General features: G+C 38.8%; 1 protein-coding gene across 4 annotated transcripts in view; it reads left to right on the top strand.

Moving 5' to 3' along the window:
• Positions 1-24625, top strand: part of PCGF2 (polycomb group ring finger 2) — a 46271-nt gene that overhangs the window by 6451 nt on the left and 15195 nt on the right. For all 4 annotated transcript variants that reach the window (XM_088143328.1, XM_007429845.4, XM_088143329.1 and 1 more), the window contains 4 exons: positions 16453-16588; positions 18057-18153; positions 24126-24181; positions 24482-24532. In XM_088143328.1, the coding sequence (XP_087999454.1) occupies positions 16477-16588; positions 18057-18153; positions 24126-24181; positions 24482-24532 (316 nt within the window). In that variant the 5' untranslated portion in view covers positions 16453-16476. The remainder of the gene's footprint in view (positions 1-16452; positions 16589-18056; positions 18154-24125; positions 24182-24481; positions 24533-24625) is intronic.

Raw genomic sequence — 24625 nt, 5'->3', positions numbered from 1 at the left:
CATTAAGAAGGGGTATTCTTGTTTCTGAGCAAATTAACACATGTGGTGTGATAAGAAACTCCAATCTTGGTTTAATTCATGAAGAATAGGATCGAATCTCCATATGAATTCTAGTGCAGTTATTTTGCAAAGAAAGCTGCCTTTATTATTCCTTTGCTCAGTCCTTGAAACCTGAAATATTCTCCCCTTTGTTTTGTTTGGAGCTTGGGATGTTATTATTTCTGATGTTAAAGTAGCCTTTACTTCATCTGAGTTTGTAGAAGGTAGATGATGACTTTTAGCAGCTGAGAGGATGGGAAAGTCTGTTCTCCCGAAAACATGCAGGGCGAAATTATTTTCTGTATCAAATCAACTTCTGATATTTTCCTAGCTGGCAAGGGGAGGGCTCGGTTTATTGGAAATCTAACTCCACCAAAAGAGCAACATAAATGCCTCAGTCAGAATCCTTTACAGGAGAGGAGGGAGGGCCATGTCTCATTCCAAACTGAGAGGTGCAGAATGATGCTCCTGGCTGGCTGGTCCAATATACTTTGTCTCTTTCTAGCCCCACCCCCCACCCACCCTGTTTTCAACATTGGGCACAGGAAGCACTAGAGCAGGGCTAAGCACCTGTGAAAGCCCTTTTCACAACATGAAGGGCTGGGATGGCTCCTAAACAAAATGGGTAAGTCTGGTAAAGCTGGGCCCTCCTTTCTTTTGAGATTAAAACGAAAAGAAAACTATTCATTGTGTAATCATTTATTTCTATCCCAAATGTCATGCCCACTTTCACTGTGTTCTTAAACACTTCAGAAAGGCTGTTTCTCCCTCAGTTTCTATATATCTCTGCCAAAGGTTTAAATTTCTAGTCTTTGTTTTCTATATATTTTGTATAAAAAGATATATCCCATTTCAGTGCTTATTCCAGAACACCAATTAAGATCAACTGACTGTATTTGCAAAATGTGTAAGTTAAACAAAGAATTGAATTGATTCTGTCCTCTTACATTAATCCTGGAAATTTATACCACCCCTTACCTGGGAGTAAGCCCCAGTGAACTCAAGGCAGGGAGAGAGTCCCCATGTGGTGAAGAGGTTGAGATGTTGGTCTGGGATGGGGAAACCCACGTTCTGCTCTGCCCTCAGCCAGAGAGGGGGCTTTGGGCCAGTTACTCTTTCTCAGCCCAACCTACCTCACAAGGCTGTTCTTGTGAGGTAAAATAAGAGAAGGAAGTCTATGAAGGCTGCCTTGAGTTCCTGGATTGAAGGCAGGATATAAATCAAATAAGGCTGTGCTGTAGCAAAGTAATTTTAGATTCCAATCTAATGGAGTTAGTGATATGGGGACTTCACACAGCCATATGCTTGGCAAATACTTCTAGAAGCAAAAATAATGAGATGAGCCTATAACATGTTTTGGCAAAACAAGCATGTTGTGAGGAGTGGCACCTCTAACAGCCTGCAGTTTCCTAGGCCAAGCCAGGGACGGTTACTGAACTTGTCTGAACCTCCTGCCTTTCCCACCTGCCACTCTGGAGAGGTATCTTTTGGGGATCCCTTGACTACAGGACCCATGGATTTCTGCCATAGCTACACCATAGATTCAAGGGGGAAATGATAGCAGAGTATCTAGAAAATTAGTTACCCACATCCATTTCATCATCTAACAAGGTCTAAAATATTTCATCCTCAAAGCAAACTTTCAGACTTTGCCTAGAAGATGCAGGAAAGAGAGCTGTCCTGTGGTTTCAGGCTGCCTTCCCACCCATGCTTCTTTGGAGACTGCCTTGAGATCAAAGGGCCACTTGCCTCTGAGTATACATGCATTGAATTGCCCCTTAAATATTGTGTGCATTGTGCTCAAACCCCCAGCCTGGCTTTTTTTCCCTGCCTAATTAGGGGTCTACTAGGAAGGAAGTGGTGCATCCTGGCTGTCTTTGATTGCCTGTGTGGGAGTGTGGCCTATAGCTGTGATTCTGTTCTTTAAAGGCTAAATGTTGTGACTGACAAGTGCTAAAAGTGGTGGTCACAATCCTGAACTCTTTTCAGTCCACTTTATTAGGCAAAGCCTTCACTCACTAGGTTTAGAGGCAGGAGAATTTTTGGCATGTTTACTCAGAAGTGACCAGTAAACAGAAGTCAGTGGGACTATTGAGTGGGACTTCCTTGCAAGAAAAACCTTGGGATCATGGTCTTCTCTGGTTGCCCCAGACTGGGACAAGAGACATCAAGATTTATGTTTCCTCAGGGTGTTTTAGCAGCCAGTCCAGATTAGGCGGTAGTATCTACCTCTTACCCCAAATTAATCGAAAAGCTGTCTTCCTCCAGCCTCGTCTTGAGGACATTCTTCTTTGCAAGCCCCCAGCAAGAAGCAAACCAACCAGCTAAACCCTAAAGCACCTGGAGCCTGAAGTGGTAAGGGCCAACATGTCCTTTTCCAAGGCAAAATTCTGTTCAGGATTGGAGGGAGCTCTGCTTCCCCTGGACTGGATGTGTTCTGAGGGCCTATATGGATAGCTGCTGTTCCAGCTTCAGCCCTTGTAATAGCCAGCCACAGACATGGTTCACCCAGCATGCCAACAATAATGTGGGTGAAAAGCACTGCACTCCATGGAACAAGACTGGAGATTCCACCACCCATGATGAAAAAGTTCACTGGTCACCTAGAAATAGGGCAAAGAGAACTGTTGGGTATTATATATGCTGGAAGGAGATTCCAAAGCCATTCAGCATAATTTCTTGGCAGCTAAAAAAAAGAAGCAATTATTAGATTTTGTGATGCTAAGAATGCTCACTTACTAGGGAGTTCTGTTCAACCTTGTGGTTGAACAGAATGTTATATATATTTATGTGTAAACAGAGATCTGTAGAATTGAAGAATAAGATCTGAAAGTTATTTTAGTTTGGAGAATGGGTTATGGTTAGGTGTGTGTGTCTCTTTTAATGTAAACTGAAAAGTTACAATCCTATGCATAGCTCTCTTAGTTTTCAGAATCTTACTTCTGAGTAACATATAGGATTGATAGTAAATCAAAAAGTGATAGATTCCCCAGCTGTCCAAGGTTTTTAAGAAGCTATAGTTACTTGTCTCCTCCATACAGGTATTGCTACTAGAACTTTAAAAAAACCAAACAGTGAAACAATAGGACTTTTAGGATCCATTTGCAATTATCACACATTCTAGAGGGTGATTTTGGGGATGAGTCTTATGAGGATGCTTTCTACAAGTTACTCAGAAGTAATCTTATAAAGCGCAGTGCCATTCAGACATAGGCAACTGTGTTTTATTGGGTTAGAAGCTTAAAGTGAAAACACTTTTGGGAATTGTGCAGAAAGTTGAGTAATTATTTGGGAGGTTTGGCCACACATCTCTGCAAATATTTTTGCTGGTATCTACAAAAGTTGGGTAAGGTAAGCTTCTACTGCTTTAAATGACAGGAAAGTAAAATCCAGGAAGCAGGGTGGGGAGGAGGGGAAGCAGAATTGGAGAAGTGGGGAATGCCCCCATCTATGGCACATTGCTTTACAGGTCATTGCTATGTCTAGATGGAAAAGCTGTTTGATCTCTCCAACTGGGGCCTGGAGGTTGGGCCTGGGTTGGCTGAAACACATCTGAAAACCATATAAAATTGGCAGGTTGAAGAGGTAGGAAATCTTTATTTTCTAATTTGTGTACTGTAGGAGGGGAAGTGATTCTTACTATTTTCAGCAAAGTTTTTGTGAGATACCTTCCTATTTTAATCTGTGCAGCTGTCCATCTGTACTGGTATTGTTCCTCTATCCTTCACTTGGTCAAATCTTTCCATTTTTTACTGTATACCTTTCTGTAAATAACTATATGCTATTCCTTGGTTGATAGAGGAAGATTCTTTATAGCAACTTTCCTTAGCTTATTGCCTAGGACTACAACTCCCATCAACTGATGAAAACTTCAGTTTAAATAATTTCAAGTGTTGCAGCTTTGGGGATAATTTTTTAAAGTTTATAAGCTAAGGCCTTTTTAAAATATAAGCATATTTAACAGACTGAACCATCCACTAATCATCTGAGCTAGGTTTGCATAACATGCTAGCTAAAAATGTGTGGCTAAACAACCATTTGTAGGGCATCACAATGCAAATATTGTGACTTATGTACTTAAATCAGACGTTGGGATGCCAGGACATAAGGGTGAGCTTTGCATCAGGATGTCACCATGTACATATAATTCTTGTATTATCCTTGGCTACAGAGATTTTTTTTTTTATCTATTCAATCGTGTCCGATTCTTGGAGATTGCCTAGACAAGTCCCTGCAGTTTTCTTGGCAAGGTTTTTCAGGAGTGGTTTTGCCATTGTCTCCTGATTGCCTGTCTTGTATTTCAGCATGCCTTGCAGACCCAGCCCTTCTGTGTGCATCCATGGAGAATAACTGAATTTCCACTTTCCATGGATAAGGAAAATGGAGGCATTGCCTCCTCCTGTCTCAAGTACCATAGTTAAACCACAGTGCTGGGGGCAGGGAACCAACTTTAAATCCCTGCTTTACCATAAAACTCACTGGAGGACTTAGGTCAATAACCTTCCACTTTCTTTCCCAGGGGTATAAGTGCTGCTTGGAACTGACTGAAGGAAATACAAATTTATCAAAAGGTACATTCCATAGAGGTAACATAGTGTCTAAATGCATAATAAGAGACTTTTGCAAATCCTGACTGCTATGGGTGTCCTTTAAAAAAAATTGGTTCTTCAGAATTAACTTCAAGGTTTAATAAGTTACAGTTACTATTTTTTTAAAATTGAAGAATCAAATTAACTTTTATTTGATAACTAAAAGGTTGTGAACATGTTCCTTTAAGATTAAACTTTAGTTTAATATCTTTAAAATATTCTCCTAGCTGTCATAGCAAGATAGTAACTTGTGCTTTACAAAGGATCTTAGGCTGTTAACCCCTTCCCTTCCCTTCCCTTCCCTTCCCTTCCCTTCCCTTCCCTTGCAATAATAAATATAACTTTTTATCCTTTGACTCTGACAGTTGGAGGATTTTCTTGGGCTAGGACTAAGCTTCTTTCATATCCATTCTTCTACCCACACCTCCAAAATCCCCCTGTCTTCACTCCACCTCCCCCCGCCCCACACTCCTACTGAAATTTAAATTGAAAAGAGGCGCCCTGTGTTACTATACCCAACCATCACAGAGACTGGAGGAAGAAACCCACATTTATTTCTGTTACTGCATTATTTTCCAAATTGCTGCTATTAGCATTATTTGAAACTTCTAAGTGAGTGACAGCATTCTTCACAGCACTTCTTTAGTAAAGCCATTGCTTGCTAATATCACAATAAGGAGGAAGAGGAGGAGGTGATGTTAAAGAGGACAAATTTCAACCCATTTCTTGACTTAGGAGTTTTTAAAGATTAAATATTTTTCAGAAATAGCAATGATGGACTTTTGCAATATACAGTACATGCTATGGATTCCCCCCTCCTCCCATTTTATTCGGAAGGAAAAGTATAACCAACCAACCAACCAAAACTTGACAGATGCCTTCTTGGGGGAAATTGTAGAATTTCTCCCAATACTGAAGAAGCACAGTTAATAAATTGTACTTTTTTTCTTTTTCCAGAAAGGCAATGCATTTATCCCAGTGAATGAATGAATGAATGAATGAATGAATGAATGAATGAATGAATGAATGAATCTATCCGTAAAGGCAATTACATTGCATGCATGCCCATGTGCGTAACTGGTTGAGCATAGCACAGAAGTTTCTCGTGAAACAATCATGCATTTTTTAAACATATAAAAGCATACAGCATTTCTGGGTTAGTACAGAGTGATGATTGAAGTAGTCTGAGAATGATATAACACATAGTGACTCATAATTTTTTTAATGTAATGCTCAATTTATATAATTTATAATCGTTTTCAGATAGGAAGAGAGATGATATTGCTATTCTTAATAATTTTCTTACTTAGAAATTTGGAAAATAATTGTTTTTGCTTCATCCTTTTCAAAACAAACACAATCAATATTGTGGAATATCCAAGTTTAATGATATAATATTTCTTTGACCTATAAGCTATTGCTTTTATTGGTAAAAGATAAGCCACAATGGTTGCCCTCTGAACTGTAAATATTTCCTACCTTCTGCATTCAAACTGGCTACTTCTTTTCATCAAATGAGGCACAGGAAGAGAAAAGTCAAGGTACTTAGATGTTGATTTGTCTTTGGTCTTGCTGCTTAATTTGCAATTAAAACTTTTATTGTTAAACCAGTTAAAAGCTGCAGAGGTGTGCTGATCCTTACAACACTGGAGAAATCTGATATCCTCTGAGATTTTTAATCTTGGATATGAGGGGATGACCTGTACCTCAGCGACATAATATGGAATAAATTCTGTTTATAATACTTTTGGTTTTTTTAAATATTATTTTTAAATATTTTTGTTTAGAGCCAGTTGTAATAAATTCAAGAATACACATAGCTGAATATAGAATGTATATATGTAAAGAAGCAGAGCGGTTGTGCTTCCTATCAAATGGAAAAGTTGTTAGAAACAGTTTAGATTTTATCCATGATTTGTTTTTAGTGTGAACAAACATGTACTTTTTGGGAGGAAATGTTAGAGAAGAATGATTTTGTTTTGGAAAAAGCTGACTATATGTTTATGCGTGTGCCAGTGGGGGAAGGGTGCAGGAAGAGATTAAAAGCAATTCACTATCCCTTGCTGGCTGGTTCTAGAGTGAGAAATTTACAAGCATTCTGTGTGCGCTGTTAATGAGATTCTGAGTTTTTGGCATCAGGATTTTATTAAAATCAGTTTGCTCACAGGATGTCTTTTTGGCTCATTTCCACTGCTTAATTTTTATTTTAAAAAGGAGAAAGTTACAGTGGTGCTCAAATCACATGCTTTGAGCTGAAAGCATATTCCCTAATTACAAACATGTCAGGGCTGAGGAAATATAGTCTGTTCATTCAGTTCCCCCTCTGATGGTATAGCAAGCAGCCTGTATACTTTGTGGAAAGCCCCCCTCCTCATGATGTAAAAAATAAGCATTAATAGTCTCAGGTTAGGGTTAGCTCATATTTCAACGCATGTCTTCCTCAGACGTGCGTGGGGAATTGACTGGGGTTGTTCAGTGGTGGGTGAGAGGCAATCTGTACATGTTCAGAGACACTTTTTAATGTAGAGTATTTGTGTTATTTTCAGCACTGAGGTGCTAAGTGTTCAAGAATGAATACGTTTGAGTTCTTTAAATTGAAAGGTTAGGAACAATCCTCCTCCCCATTTTTTTGTCTGCTACATTCACAAACATTTGCAGATGGAAGGAGTTAAATTCTTACCAAGATGGGAGTGGTGGGGGGAGTGAAGTTGATTGTAGAAGCAGGCCTCTCCAGACATAAACAGGAGAAAAGCTGTCCATAAGCTGGGGAAACAGCAGGCTACCTAGAAAGAGCCAGGGAGAGGACGGAGTTTCAGGAGGACAAAGCTGAGATGTAAGAAAGGGCTGACTTCTCTTTTGATGTTGGCACTGTGCCACCAGGATCAGGCACATAACTATAAAAACCAGATCACCTCCTTACACTAGCCAGGAAGTGTAACATCACCTGAGAGCAAAGTCACGAAAGAGCTATTTTGTAGATGCTGTAGAGGAGGGATGGGAGGAAGACCCCTACCAGGCCTTCACCTCTTTTGGTGCCCATTAAGTGAAAGTGGGAAGAAGGGGGGATAATTACAAGGTGTGGGGGGAGCCCCTGTCCCTGTCCCTGTCCAAAACGGTTCTCATCTTTGATGAGAACCAATCCTATGTAAGGCCAGTCTCCTATTAAGGAGGGTGAGGTTGATGCATTAGGTTCTTTTGAGTTTTGGATGTCACAAAGGAGTGGCACATGATTTAATGTATGCTTATTGCTTGCCAGACCAGGGAAGAGATGCTTTTGAGCTTTTCTGCTCCAGATACCACAACAAAGTTTCTGGCCCTGCAGTTAGATGTTGGTCTCAGGTAGCAAAATGTAGGGGGCTGGTTCTGAGAAAGTTAGAAATATTTCTTTTAAACCCCCTCTCCCCCCATTATTCATAATTGTTTATTTCTCCCCCACTCAGTTATTTTTAACCTGGACTTTATTCCCCAAAACAGTGTTTCTCAACCTTGGCAACTTTTAAGTTGTGTGGACTTCAACTCCCAGAATTCTCCAGCCAGTAAGTCCACACATCTTAAAGTTGTCAAGGTTGAGAAACACTGCTCTAAAGAAAACCTGAAAAAGAAAGGGGTTGGAGTAATGGCATAATAGAATTTTGGCCTTTTCCACTGGAAATGTCACCTTTCTCTTTTCCCTGCTGTAGAACCTCTTTTTTTAAAAAAAAATGGTAGGCTTTTTCAAGGATCCATGTCAGTTTTTGGCTTCTGGTTTTTTGTTTTTTGTTTACCATGGCATCCTTGGGGAATCCTCAAACCCAGAAGAGATAGAATATGCAAACTCTCTCTCCCTGCTTCTGTTCCTTGCAACTTCTTTAGGTAGCCATGCAAGGAGCAATATTATGGTCTTCAGTAAAAATGCATCAGAGTGAAAGAATTAGCAGCAAACATTCAGAAACGAGAGCATCTCCTTGGCATTTGGGCTTACAAGGGCACTGAGGCCATTGTAGGGAAAACTGAGGCTGGATGAGGCTAGTAAATATAGACATGAGTCATGAAATGAAGCAAAATCTGTGTCACCTTTTCCCTCATCTTTTCCCATTCTCCAGAGGCTATTTCCTCACTAGTGACTTACAGTGTCAGCCAGCCGTTGTTGAAGTGATATAAAGCCTGTCCTCATTATAGTTATTTTGGCACAATGGTAGTTGGACTACTCTAGAAGATAAGTTGCTAGTGGTGAAATGAGTTCTTCCAAAGAAGATGTGCATATAGACTGATGCCTACACTGACAGTTGAAAGAAACCAATAATTTGACCTCATAGGAGATACTGGGGGAATGTTGTTTTTTTAATGTTGTTTTTTTTAAAGCAAAAGCTTTCTCACTGAAGAACTGGGAGACAGCTTGTATGTGGAGATTTTCCTGTCAAAACAAATCTAAATACTTCCTCCCTATCTTAATAGGGTTATGTCTCTCTGAATTTGTTTTCCTTTCTAATAATCCTGCCTTTGAGATTTGCTCCCTCCCTATAGAGAGAACATGCTCTCCATCATTACTTTTTCCCATAGCTTTTTTGCATCAACAAAGATAATAAATCAACCTTCAGGGGTGTTTCTTGGAAGGCAGCGATGGGGAACCCACACAGTACGTGTTCTTAAATAGGGCCCTTCCTTTGTTTCTCTTTGACAGTGTTAAGTTGGAATCATCCACCCTTAGAAAATGTACAGATCTCAAATCAGTTTGCTAATACTAAAGATACTGCGAATTTTTAGCTATTTTCCCTCACTCTTTCCTCCCTCCCCTTTTTCTTTTTTTCCACCTTGGCAAGTTGTAATAATATTCTGGCTCCTTGCCAAGTATAGAAGTTACTATGGAAACAGTAAAGCTGCCTGAGTGAGCCAGAAAGGGTTGTGACTTCTAATGTCTCCTCTTGTATGTATTCAAGCGTGTGTGAGATAGACAGACAGACACACACGCATGCATATGCAGTTATAGAATTTATACCATCCTGCATTTAATTTTATGAGATGAAGGGTGCATTTCTCACAAGAAAGAGAGGAAGGAGGGGAAGGAAAAACACACCCCAGTCTCCCACCACATCTCCTTGAAAACACCCAACATCCAACTAAATTTCTTTATCAACTCTGAAAGGGAAGTAACTTCCTTCTCCTTCTTTCTGTTATGAGAGGAAAAGCTTTTGGAACAATCTCCCATCACATGTACTTTGTCCTGGGGCTTTGTAAACCAATGGTCTAGATCCAAGGAATTGCTGCTTTTCTTCCATGCGTTTGTGCAGAAGTAGCACCTAGTTGCAAGGTCCCCTGTGTTGTGGGGGCAATCTATGAGACAATTTTCATTAAGGTGGCTACAGTTGCCAGTGGCCACAAAAAAGTAATGGCAGCCTGTCACTCTTGGGCTATACAAGCCTTAGAGGTCCCCTCCTTTCTACCATAAGCCAGACCTTGTCCTTTACTAAAACCCTTCCTAATTTGATACTTTTCAGATACACAGAGAGTATAGCTTCCAGAATTCCCACCCCAGGATAGAGAAATGTGTTTCCATACAAATAACACAGGTTGCATTTAGATTCAGTTTTTGCTAGCCTGAATTTTGAAAATCCTTACAGTGGAATCTTTCTTTCTCTCTTTTTATATGAAAAGTGATGTTTTACCTCACAAATCCTTATTATCATCCTCACAAGCAGAATAAATAAATGGATGAAAAATACAGGAAGAACTGAAGCAGTTCCTCCCAACAGTTCTTAAGAGGAAAATATGAATTGTTCTGAATCCAGAGAGACTCATGAACAGTGGAAGGTTGCGTGATTGTTTCTGTGCTTGACATATTAATGTGCAAATGGCTGCCTAAGACTGCATGTTTTAAAGGGGTGGGCATTATATTGCTATCCTTATGTGGATAAGGGAATTGAAGACTGCACAGAAACCTGAGATGTCCCTACAAAATGGCAAAGGTTAACTGGAGAACTTCTTTGTCCTTATGGATACAGAGGCACACCTGGCATAATAATGAAAGTGTGCTTAAATGTGGGTGCTTAACAGCATTTTCAGCAGTGCAACAATCAGGCTTGAATGATTTGATTGGCACTTTGCCTCTCCTCAGAACTAGCAGCTGAAGATTAAACTATGTAAACTGATAGCAGTCTATGGAAATCTGCAGTTTCTCTAGGTCACAGAAGTCAGCTTTTCTTAATCAAGAATTATGACACCTAGTTCATGTTTGGTGTACTGTATTTATGGTTATATATTTGGTGGGGATGGGGGGAGGTCCAATGTGTAAGGTTTTATATATAATGTGCTTATTATGTATTACTAATGTAGCATGGCCAGTTAATTTCTATGCACTGATTGCCCTTTTTTTGTGTGTTTTTGGTAAAATATGATCCCTATTTTACCTAGATCTTTAGAAAACATATCTCAGTACAGCATTAATAAATGAACTTTTAAAAATAGAGAGTCATGGAAACAAAGCCAGTATATTGCTTCCCTCAAATGTTACACAGTAAATAATTGCTTAATTGTTTTTTTAAAGATAATTTAAATAATAATTTTTAAAATAATTGCTGAATTGGTTGTGTGGTGTTGTAACAGGCACAGCTACATTCATTGTGGAACTATTATTAAGAAAAATCTTCAGTAGATTCAGGTTACTCAGGCTACCTTGAGTGTGACATCTATCCTTGGTGTGAAAATATGGTATATTGTACACAATTATCCTTGTGCTCAGCTGTGGAATGTCAGTGGGGAAGAGTCTTTTCTGGACATAAACTTTGTGTGATGAAACTTCACACTTTACACTTCTGAAAATGGAGTGTATAGATCAGGTGGAAAAAATCCTACTTCAATGGCCAGCATATCAAAATAAAGTGATAAAGCTTTTTTATGGATTTTACTACTTCAAGTGACAAAGGGGGAGTTTGCATGTTTTCTGTGTTTTCTGCATGGGAAGACATAACAGAAGGAAGCCTACATGTAATGGAAAAGAGTTCACTCTATATTTTTCTTTAACATTGCTATTTTTAATTCTCAGGGTATTTGTTAGGTTTCTTTTTCTTTTCTTTTACCTAAGTATTGGAGCAATAGCATGTGCAATAAATTGTCTCCATGTTCATTTAGAAGTATGTCTCACTGTTTTTTATTCAGCTGGAGTAACTCCTTGGGAGTAAATCACAAAAGACATGCTACCTTCCATTGCAACCTGAAATATTTTCATGTAGGAGAAACTTAATCCCTTGTTCAGCTTTGTTGTGATGGTTAATGTGAAAGAAGTATACGCATGCATGTAAACATGGAATAGATGTTTGCAGAAATGTACTCATAACTTTGTTACATATGTGCATATGGATGTTCTGTTTGTTTTTCCATTGAAATTTCAAAAGCTTAAACAAGAACATCAGAATAGAACATGATGCCTACAAATTGTATATGTCTGGGCCTATTGAGACAATGTGCATATATTCTGGAATATATGTGTGCCTTTGTACAAATGATAGATGGGTTGTGAAAGAAGGGACTGCACAGATTGTTGTGGTTGGCTATGTATGTTTGGACAAAAATTTAGTTTGTGTATACCCAGTGGAGCATTAATATATGGTCTGTTAATGCTGTATAGAAATTGAGAATAGCCAGGCAGGTGTTCACAAAGACTGTTACATCTGTATGCATTGCATGGGTGTACATATAATTAGAGGGGAATGTGGGCACATTCTGTTGGTGTGTTTGTATCTCAGAGGCAGAAGAGTTAGAGGCATACATGTTCAGATTCTGATACTGCTTTCCCCCCCCTGTGCATGATAGCAAAAATGTTGCACACAGGAATTCAGGTAAATGTAAGGACTGATTGGTTTTCCAATGGTGCTGTTGGTTATTAATACTTCTGGATGTGCTAGACTAGTAATTGCTAAACAACTAGTGTACTGGGGCAAGAGCAGATTAATATGTTCTCGTGCAATGAGAAGTAAATACAATACTAAAAGCTGCTATGAGGGCTCATCTCTGTTTGCTTCTTTCCAATCAGCTTCTGCTGCAAGCAGATTATTCTACCATGGCCTCTGTAGCAAGTGTAAATGATCTATCTTTCAAAGTTATTGCTTACACCACATACATATGAATTGTTACTCTTGCGTTGCTTCATCCATTTGGAAGGGATGCTTGTATCTCCAAGCAGTGTAACTTTGGCCATTTATACCTTTTACCAATAAGATAGTGGTAGACTCCTACTTTCATGTCAGGATTCATGTGACAGTGAAGAGACAGTTATAAAAGGAAGGAATTGTTGCCTCCTGACGAATCAGAGGCTGCATCCCCCACCCCAAAAAGTAGGCAGGCCAAGTTAAAGAAATAGGTACAACCAGAGGAAAAACTAAATTTGTATGATTATTTCTTGTCCATTTAATATATTTCTCCTTCTGTCACATTAAAAATGATGATTTAACAACAACTTTTGGAAGAGGTTGTATACTAACTTATACTTTAGTTCTTATATTAAAAATCTTGCTCAAGCATTTACTCAGAAGCAATTCTATGGGGTAGACAGGAGTGAAGGTGTCATTACTTAATAGTGAGGGGAAAACACTTTGCACATGCTTACAAGAATTTTGCCCTGTCCTTGCAAACAGACTCTTAAGCTGAGTTCTGATGAAGCTTTGGCACAAATTAAATGACAAGTGAAATGGGAAAGAGACAAGGAGAACTTGAACAAGGCAAAAAAGAAGGCCTTGAGAAAAACAAAAAACTCACTTTCCCCTCCCCTATTTCTCTTAAAATTTGGAGGAGTGAATTATTTTTGCAGCAGAGAAGAGGAACAATGCTTTTTTTTTAAAAAAAATAGAGGCCATGTGTAAGTGCCAAAGGCAGGGGTTTTAATTATGTATATGGATTTGAACACAGGGAACTTGATGTAAATTGTATCCAATATATCTGAGTGCTATTAGGGTTGGGAAAGCCTGGTCTAGCTAGATAAAGCCAAATAATTTTAGATTTCTAGAATCACTTACGTTGGAGAACCAAATGTACAGTAATCTTGATAGATGGAGCTGTTACCCAGATGCAATTGACCCAGAACCTAAACAGTGGTTGTGATCTACAGAACTGGGCAGTTCTTCACAGACAAATTGCTTATGCCTATTCTACGTACTAGTTTAGAAATTTCTGCTCAGGTAATGGGTTATATATTTTCCCACCAGAAGGTCTACATCTCCAGACTCCCTGCCCCCAGCTATCTTTTTCTCCCTCTAATCTTCTTTAAATAACCTCTATACAAATTCTGAGTTATGGTATTATTTAATTTCTGTCACACCACTGTTTTCCTGGATTGTAGGGTGGTGAAAATGGGATGTTAACTGGTAGCTGGAAAAGGTGAAGCATAAGATAAGAAAGAAATTTGAGCATCCTCAGTGCTACTATTTTGATACCCAAAATCTTTCTCAAGCATGTAATTAGCACCTGCCTAATGTGCATTTGTTCTTGTATCAGACAGCTCTTCCATTCTCTCTTCTGACCTTAAAGAGAGAGAAGGGCTCTGTTACATTAGCAGGTTTAGTGCAGGGCTGTAACCTGGAAGTTGCACACTAAGCTGTCTTGAAAGTGCCACTGATCCATGAATAGCAAAAGCCTCTCCTTGCAGCCAATTTAAGTGATGTTGTTTGACATTTTAAGGTGGAAAAGGAGGTAGGTTCAGGAAAATCAGAAGCAGGAGGTAGGAATGTGCCCCCACTCCCATTCCTGCTGAAGAACTGATGATCCAAATTTGATGTCAAGGACTGAATTTTCACCCCATTCAGTTTGACTTCTGATAAATTAGCTAAGAAAAAAAAAACTCATTATTTTAAAAAAGGAATTGAAAATCAAAATACTTTGTGATGATTAAGTTTTGCAAAAGTGGACAAACCTTAGTTTTTACCTGGTCCCTGGCAAAGCAGCAGGTCTGGCAAGTTCCCTTTTTCAGGGAAGAATCATTAATTAGTTGAAGCAAGTGTGTAGCTGCCTAGGTGTTTTTCCTCAGTTCAGGTTGGTGCACTAACAATTCTCCCTGTCCCTTGAGGACTGTGATATGGTAGCTGGGTGATAGTCACATGTGTTGGTTGCTTGAATGACTACAGATAGCTATGGCAGGCTACCTTTTGAAGCCAGCTCAAAGTGTTGCTGGCAGGCTGTAGACTGGGGTTAATGATTTGACAGCATCTGACTTATAGGCTGTAAGATCTACACTGGTTGCTAGTACAGGTAGTCCTTGACTTACAACCATTTGTTTAGCGACCGTTCAAAGTTATGGTGGCACTGAAAAAAGTGAGTTACGACCAGTTTTTGCACTTATGACCATCACAGTGTCCCTGTGGTCACAGTATCAAAATTCAGGTGCTTGGCAACCAGCGTGTATTTGCAATGGTTGCAACATCCCAGGATCACATGATCACCATTTGCGACCTTCCCAGCTGGCTTCCGACAAGCAAAATCAATGGGGAACCATGTGATTCACTTAATGAACACAATGATTCACTTAACAACTGCCACAAAAAAATGTTGTAAAATTGGGTGCGGTCATGTGACGCCTCGCTTAACAATCACGCCGCTTAACAATGAATTTTCGATCCCTATTGTGGTTGTAAGTCGAGGACTACTTGATATGTGTTTCTAGAGACAATTTGCAACATCATTATTACCTATAAAGTCTTAATTTGCTTCAGGCAAATTTTCCTAAAAGATCACCTTATCCCATCTGGCCCTGTGAAGGTGTTGTGATCTTCTGCAGAGACATTTTTTTTCTCTTTCCTGAATTTGTTGGGAATGAAATGAAATAAACCTTTGAACAGTGGTTCTGTCCAAATTTGGGAATACAGTATTGAGAGAGACTTGCCTAGCCCTGCACCCATTGTTGATTTTTGGCCTGCAAGTAAACGGGTCTTATTTAAACACGCCTTTATGCCTTTGAACTGATTTGTCTTCTCCATGGCACTGTCTTTTCACTTTTATTGATATTTTAAGTGATTATTTTCATGCAGTTTATATAATTATGTATTTTTAAATTTTGTTCAGTTTATATCCTGCTGTTCTACTCATGTGGGTATTTAAGATAGCTAATAAAACAATAACAAAATTATTATAAATAAATGACAGCTATATTTATGCACTTTTGTCTGAGTGTTATCTGGTATTGAATTGTTTCCATTGCTGCTTTTATTTAAACATTTTATTGAAATGTTTAGTGTAGGTAGCCTGGGTCTATTTTATTAAATGACAAGGTACATATAGCTAAATAAAATAAGTAATAAATGATACAGGTAGTTAATAAAATAAGTAAATAAGTTCAGTCTGTTATGCTAGAGTTTCAAAATAATCACCAATGTTATAAATGTTTATAAATGCTGTGTCTGCGAACAGCTTTATGAATTTTGTTAGCCACCTTGGATTTCCTTTTTGTGAAGAGAAGTGGGATATTATTAATTGAAAAAGAATTTGATCTTGAGGATAGCTGACAGAACTTCTGTACTTGTCTTATGGGAATAGTGTGACAGAAGAGTGATATCTGAGGCCCTCTGGATCCTGGGAATGATGGTGTCCGTTCCACCTTTTAACTGATAGCACCAGTCAAAAATTACGTGGAAAAGATGAAAACCTTTTCTTAGTGCAGTATCAGATAATCCTTGCCTTTGAGATAATCTTGTCATAGCAGATAATCACCTTCTATGGGATTCCAAGGTATACAGTTGTCATCTTCAATATTGCAGCCTGCTATTGGCCGTCAGCTTGAAAAGTGAGGCTTCTGCCAAGGCATTTTCCTCTCAGGATGAGTGAGGCTGTTTGACTTACTGTTGTGTTGTTCTTCCTTTTTTTCCAGAGACAATTTGCTGAGTTCATCAGGATGCACAGAACTACCAGGATAAAAATCACAGAGCTGAACCCTCACTTAATGTGCGCCTTATGCGGAGGCTACTTTATAGATGCCACAACTATTGTGGAATGCTTACATTCATGTAAGTTTCAAACAAAACTTGGAAGCTACCAATTTGAACTTGAGAGAATCCCTGGACTCTCTGGTTAATGTTGGTCCATTTCAAAATATGCAGGATAATTATGTTGTCCCTTCAGAACATGCATTTCCTTCACTGCTGGGTATGTAATCTCCCATTCTTCAAATTGTCCTGGCAAACTTGATTTCCCTGATTTTCAAAATATTCTTCCTCTCTACTGCCCAATGAAGATAATTTTGTTAATGAGTCTGGACAACAGTGAGAGTTAAAACAGCATATCTGAGCAAGATATTACTGTATGTTGATACAATGAAGGATGAGTTAAAGATTCCTACTGAGAATATGCTCATACTTAAAATAAAGAGGCAAGATTTAGCTGAGCTTGAGTTCTCATCTTACCCATTTAGCACTACTTGCCAGTTAATCACCAGTGAATGAAAAAAGGAAAAAAAGGGTATCACTTAGCACAATCTCAGAGACCCTGGTTTCTTTACTGTTATTTAATTCTTTACATATTTGACAATATAGATGAGGTATGTCTGAATACAGTTAAACATCAGTTATAAAGAAATCTCTATTTTATGAAGAGCAAGTAGTCAAAACTCTTGAGATGTGAGGCTACTACTACTACTATTACACACTCACCCATTAGAGTACAATTTCTCATTCAGATTTATAGCAAATGTGTCTTATTATCTTAGCAAAAGGGACTGTGTGATTTTGGGAAGGCTGGTAAAATCATAGCTTCAGAGGTGAGAAATGTTGCAATTATTGGCAAGAAGATAGTGGAGCCTGGGGCTAATTCACTGGCATCTCAGAAGGAAAATCATACCTTCTCCACACTAATGCTCTATACATCATTAAATCACTGACAGTTCTGTTGTCATGGCATCTCACCATCTGCCATTCAGCTTGGCCCAAGGCTACCTGCAGCCCTGAACTTTTCTGTCCTGTTTTTTATGTTGATCAGGATAACTCAGCCATCTGTAATTTGGCACTTTCAGATGTGCTGAGGCTGCAATTCCCCAAATTTCCAGTCAATACCTGGGAACGTCCAGGAGCTGAGCATATGAAATGATTAAGATTTTACCAGGATGTTATTTTCTCAACTTTATTTTTAATGTGTCTCTCCTTTTTACTTCTTTCTTTTCATAACTGAGTCTGCATCCTGAGCATTTGATAGACAGCAGAAATTTTTCATTCCTACCTTACAGTGCATGGCAAGTTCCTATCTTTGTGACTATTTTTTTTTCCCCATCACTATTCATGTCTACTACTGACAAAGCTGAACCAGCAGTCCTGGAAGAATTTTGACTCCAGACGGTTTTCTAGCTAGCTTGAGTGACCACTGCTTTGTTTCATAGTAAGGCCAGATTTGAACCAAGTTTGGGGTATCTCTTCATTTCATAAATTCAGACACCTTTTCCTGTGTGGCTCCCCTTTTCTACCCATTGTTTTCTTTCTTTTTTAGTTTGTAAAACCTGCATTGTCCGCTACCTGGAGACCAACAAATACTGTCCAATGTGTGATGTTCAAGTTCATAAAACAAGGCCTCTTCTCAGTATCAGGTATTTATACACTGTTTTATACTTCAATTTAAGGCTACTTGTATTTACCAAGGATGGTGTCAGATGGAGCCATTTAATAGCAGCTGAAAAATTTGCAGTATGGTATCCACAACTGTGGGGAAATTGCTGTCTACAGTTACCATGCAGGAGTCCAATAGTACCAATTCTTCACATTCCTGCATTTCTGTGTTTGGAGTTGGGAGATAACTCAGGGTTGAACTACATGCTGTTTCTTTCTACCTCCCCTGGTCCAAGCTTAAGACCCAAGCTCCCTTCAGGCATCCTCATATTTGGTGAAAAGGTCTGAAGGAGACTTGTTACTACATTTGTTTGAAGACAACTTCAGCTCTCTATGCAATCTTGAACATTATTTTGTGGCAGAGAGTTTTCCTTGCGTACAAACCAACGTGAATACTGTTCCCATTCTAGATTCCCAGTTCAGTACGTAAAGGTTGGGGACTTTATGCAGCTCCATTTCTGTCTAGTTTCAAGCCTTCATGTGATCAGGCATATATGAAAGGGGCTCCACTTTGCCCTGTATTTTCCTTCAGAAAAATCTTCTGAGCATGACATGCTATGACACCTCTAACATGTAGGATGTTTGTTATTTGGAAGTGATAGATATTGCCCCTGCTCTGGCTCTGGCTACATCTTCCCTCATCAGTCCAAAAGCTCCTGTGCATTCCAGCTGTCCAGTTTCTCAAAGGGGCTTAATGCAGGCAGAGGACAATTATATTGTGGGATATTTCCCCCTCTTAAGCTGATTTGCTGCAACTGTATAAATATCCTGTATTCAAAAGACAATGTTTCTACTGTAAAATCCATGCAGATCAGATCCTTCAGGTAGAAATGGGCAGGGATATTGACAGAGGAGGCATTTGTATAACCTTGCTGTGTTTTTCTGTAGCTGGCAGCCTCTCTATGATAAGGTAAAGCTGGAATACTAATTAAAGAGCTCTGTAAATTATAGTCCAGACAGGGCTCTTAAAGCAGTCTTTAGCTCTCACATGAGCAACATACCTGAAGAAGCTACAATAACTATTTAACCTGAGTACAATTGTGGTTTATGGTATATCGATCTATTTGACTTGGAACTTTTACATTAACCTCCTGCCAGAGGCATGCTTACAGCTTTGTATTCTCTTTCCTAAGAAATAAAAATCCCAGGACTGAAGTCTGAATAAATTATTCAAATACCAAATATTTGTAAAGCTGTATCCATTTATGATAATTTATTTTCTTTTGTCAGTCTTATGGAGGGAATACAGAAGACTGTACAGAGCAGAGAGGCCCCACCTCCCCAATTCCCTGCTGCTTTTTTTTTTTTTTTTTGGGGGTGCCTTTGAGTGCCTGGGCAAGTCCCTGCAGTTTTCTTGGCAAGATTTCAGAAGTGGTTTGCCATTGCCCCCTTCCTATGGCTGAGAGAGAGTGACTGCCCAAGGTCACCCAACTGGCTTTGTGCCTAAGATGGGACTAGAACTCACAGTCTCCTGGTTTCTAGCCTGGTGCCTTAACCACTACACCACACTGGCTCTCCTCCCTGTTCCTAGATTAGACTAAATATTCCTCTAGTGTTTTAATCTTTATAGCATGGCTAGAAACTTGCTGAATGCAAGTGATGATGATAGTAGTAGTAGTAATAATCAGTTTTTAACTCTAGATTTTGGGGATGATTGTAAATTTTTTCTTTGTAGCATCAACCTTTTTTGTTTCTTAGTAAACTATCTCTATTAAAATGCACACAACAGTCAAATCAAGCCAACACTTCTTCCTCTTGTGGCTTTGAATGGCAATCTTACTGCTTCCCTCTTAGGTTGGTTTTAGGGGAAGCCAGATGCACCTTAATGAACTCTACTGATGGTTGGCATAGAAACCAAGCAGGCAGCCTGCCACAGATACATCTCTCTGGGTGTATTTTTAGCTCATGGTCTGTGTAAATTAATTTATCTAGTAACACTTGAGCGTCTCTGACAAATATTTACTAGCCTCACTCTGACTGGTCTTTCATCAGAGATGCCCCAAATATTTGCATGTCCAGACTTAAACTCCAAACAGATATGAATTACCAATATTAGAAACAATTCAGGGGAAAAAATCAACCATCAGGTTAAAACTGCAGCAAAATGTCACTGGGATTTAGTGATCAAGAAGGAAAATAATACCCAAGGAAAGAGTGCAGTCTCTGATTAATTTTATACATGTCACTAGAGCAGCCTTCTTTCCTCTAGTATCCCTTGCAATCTTGAGATCACAACTCTCAGAATTTCCAGCCAGTAAAGATGCACTGAAGAACTGTTAAACCCTTTTCTCAAAGCATATGTGAAAGAAAAAAACACACTTTTAAATGTGCATGCAAGGAAGTAGATTGATGGTTGCATTGCAGCTTTCCTGCAGTTTACATATGTGATTACCAGTTTCAAGCTGTGTCCTATCTGAATCATACTTTTAATTCTGTACCCATTGTTTTCTCATACGGTAGCACAGATATAAAAATGGCATTAAAAAAAAAATTCTTTCCTCTGGTTTCTTTGATCACTACATTTTAAAAAGTTACCACCAAATTTTCAACTCTATTTGTGATCATGGAGGCAAAAATTTGTCATTGGTTGTCATTTACATTATAGGAAGACAAATTCTAGCTGGCAGTTCACCAGAGGAATCAGTTATCAGAGAGATAGTGTGATCCTGCTCATTGAATGTACTGAAGCAGAGACTGGGCATACACTTGTCATAGATGCTTTAATTTAGATTTCTGTCCTGAGTAGGGGCTTGGATTCTGGGGCCTAAATCACCCCTTCCAACTGCTATTCCAAAATTTCTCCTTCAGCTTCAGCATGCCCTCCATCTCTAAGCATTTTCTTTAGATGGAGGGAGCAGCCTGCCTGCCCTCCCTCCCTCCTCTGGGTGAAGGCAACCTTGTTGCTGGAGAACATAACAATTTTTACTTTTATAGAAATCTGACAAGAATACATGTGTACTTCCTTGCTTTACTGCAATGCTAAGAGCAAAAAACTAGTTGGACAGATAAACAGAAATGTGGAATTGCACACTGTCTTATGAATCTGCGTCAGAGCCCTGGGCTAGTCATGGAGTGCTATGAGCCAGCCTTCCCCTGCACTTGCTAGAGAAGTATGTGATGGCATTGAACTGGAATAACCATAATTCGTGAAGTGCAGAGAAACTACTTTTTTGTACTGCTTATGTGCAAACTCTTGTCTTTTCTCTTCACTCCCATTTGCTCTATAGATTAGAAGTTAAATAGAGCATTGGTTTTAACTCATAAGGTTTTTTTTAAGAAGTAACAAATTGGGAATTGGCTATCAAGAAACATTATTCAATACGGCCATATCTTTTTTTGCATGATGAATAAATTTGAGATTAGGGATACAGGCTTGCAGGTAAGCCTTCTGCAGGCACATTTTAGTCCTCTACCTCTTTTTAAAGAAATATGCTAGTGAAAGGCACTATAGCTGTTCCCATATATTAAACTGATCCAATATTTTTCCATACTCTGATTTGCAGAATATGTCATGATGTCCTGATTTGTACATAATTCTGAGCTGTAATTGGTGGCTTTGCATTTCCCACTAATGGAGGCTGCTGGGAACTGCTGCTAAAATGATGGGAAAGTGTTCTTTCCTGTTTTCAATACATTGAGCACACAATCATATACTTGGTTATAAACCACTAGTGGCTGAGTTCACAGAGTGTGCTGGGCAAAACCAAATAAACAAAATGATGACTTAGTGTGACACGTGAACCAGGTTAAGAAGCTGCTGAAGACTGAGTCCCAAGCCAATGATTCATTGCACTTTGCTACACCTTAGGAATAATTGTGCATCCTAGACACTCTGCTTAAAGCACATTAAGTGAGTTATTGACTCAAGCAAATGTAATGGCTCTCCTTATAACCCAGTTGCCAGTCATGCAGTCCTTTGACCAAACTTATTTTCATTAGTGTGCCATAAATTATAAAACAAAGTCAATATATACATGCAGTAAATAGCATTATAAAATTAGATGAGGTGGATGGGATTGCCAAATGGTGCTAATATGATGGCATTATGAGGGAGTAGGAATACTGCTGGCCTAAATAAAAAGTGCCTATTAAATCAAATATTCAATGCTGTTCAACAGAAATAATTTTTGTTTGCTTTCAGCCCCTCTCTAAATCTACATGCAGAAGCCTTCGTGTGATTTAGACCCCTACATGATAATAATTCTAAATCTTCCAGGATTGTATGCATACATAATGCTGGGCTCCTAAGGGCAAAACCAACAAGCATGGCCTTCCATCCTTTCTCTATGCAGTCTTAGTTTCACAGCAAGAAGCAATGGAAACTTAGGGCTCAACCTTGGATCCTTCTAACCACAGTATGAACATGCTCTGGTAATAGTTTCTTATGCAATGTCCTCAGTGATGTTGCCTTTGTTTCATCCCCAGTCCATTGCTGAGGCAGCTTAAAGTCATTTTTAGTCTTTCCAATTTAAGTAGCGTTTTTGCTCTTCTCCTGATACAATTTTTGTCATGGACTCAGTTTAGGATGCTTAATCAAGAATGTGGTTGATGGAGTGGTCATGGGAGGAATCTGCCCTGTCCTATTGACTACTTTAGGCTATTTGCACTCACACTTCCCTTCCGCTCACTGGAAACTATTTGGATCGGACTACAGCAGACACCTGGTTTCGTATAGAGGCATCTGTCCACATAAATGCCTGACCAGAGTTTCCTAAAGGCTTCTTATAAGCAGGGATATAGCGTTCTTTTGAAAGAATGCTAGACTCATTTATTAAACCCAGGTTCAGTATTTTTTAAGAGCCCAGCAGATGATGCAGGTAGGCAGGGGAAAGGAAGCCAGGAAAATCCCAGTCACTTTCCTTAACTTGTCCCATTTTAAAACAGTAGAGATAGCAGTAGTCACTGTTAGTTTTTAGAGGAAACTCTTAAGAAAGAAAGCAAGGAAATGGGTCCACTTAGGTAAGTTTGAAGTAATTTCCTGCAGCCTAACAGGAGAGGCCAATGGGAACAGGAGGGAGGAACAAGGAACATATATCTGGAACACTAAGACAGTGAGGGCCACCATTGGTAACACTAGGAGGTTTATTGTTAATTATACTTCTTCTGTAAGCTGCTTAGATTCATACTGATTGAAGAACATAGAAGCATTTGAAACAAACAAAAAGCTATAGTAGGGAAAACATTTGGAATAAAGAAAGTTAGACTCTGAAGGATCAAAGAAATATGGGAGATGATGTGGTGATATTACTGAGTGGGCCAGACTTCAGTTTGTGACACTTTTTTGGTAGGATTTTTTTAAAGTGAAAAATATTTTAAATGGGAATGTTAAACTTACTGGAAACTAAATCCAGTTATAATTATAATTATAAACCTTTATAATTCACTTTTCTGCTGAGTCCTGCTACAAATATAAATTGCGCGGTCAGAAATGTAAGGAGCTGATATAAAGGGGCTTAAATATATTCGATCCTCCAGATGTTTATCAATTTTACAAGCTGGCAAATGATTGGGAAGGGATTATTGTGCTGGGATCTGTGAGATTGTACCTCAGCACTGTTTCTGTCCACCAGAAATCTAGATGATCCCCAAAATCCAAATCTTTTTAAAGAAATAAAAAAGTGGGTTTTTAAAGTGAGATTTAAAGTTTTTAGCATGTTAAGCTGCATAGCCTTGCATAAATAGTTTTAGTTGAGGATCTTTCTTAACAACTTAAAATGATATATGAATGCTAATTTGCCAAACAGGAGGAACACAGGCTTGCTTTCTAAAGTTAGATGGAGTGAATGGTTGTGGTTACTCAGAAGAGGGGAAAATGCATTTTTCTGCTTGTACAAGAGTAAAGCAGTTCTTAAATCTCCAGGCTCCTTTGCCTTTTGGAGGAATTTAAATAGTTCTGTATTTCTATTTACTCTAAGTTAACATTTCTGTTAACAGTCTGCTTGTCTTATTTCAGATCAGATAAAACTCTACAGGATATAGTGTATAAGCTGGTACCAGGACTCTTCAAAGGTATGAGTATGTGGCTGCTGAGGGTTTTGAGAATAGAATTTGGGACAGAGCTTCCTAGCTGACATAGTAAAATGCAGCAAGCTGATTGTTTGATTCTGATGTTGGGCTGATAAATAATATTACATAATTATTAGGTGGTATAAAAGAATTTTGAAAAATATCTCAGGATTTAATGCAAGAGAGATTCTAATTCTTTTTTTAATCTGTGCACAATTGTTTCTCAATAGTAATAAATGTATTTGTAGTATGACTGGAAGAGAAGAATGCTGCTAAATGAATTAACTTTGCTTTCATTTGCAGATGAAATGAAGAGGCGACGTGATTTCTATGCAGCTTATCCTCTGGCAGATGGTATGATGTCTGCCTGATCTTTCTTTTGCTGTATGTCAACAGTGATACATGTTTTAAAGAACAGGTGTGATTTTCATTCACTTTCTTTATTTG

The sequence above is a fragment of the Python bivittatus genome, unplaced genomic scaffold, assembly GCF_059951505.1.
Source record: "Python bivittatus isolate LINGU-HERP-01145 unplaced genomic scaffold, Pbiv_v1 ctg000410_np1212, whole genome shotgun sequence".
NCBI lineage: Eukaryota > Metazoa > Chordata > Lepidosauria > Squamata > Pythonidae > Python > Python bivittatus.
This window is presented reverse-complemented; position numbering and strand designations above follow the sequence as displayed.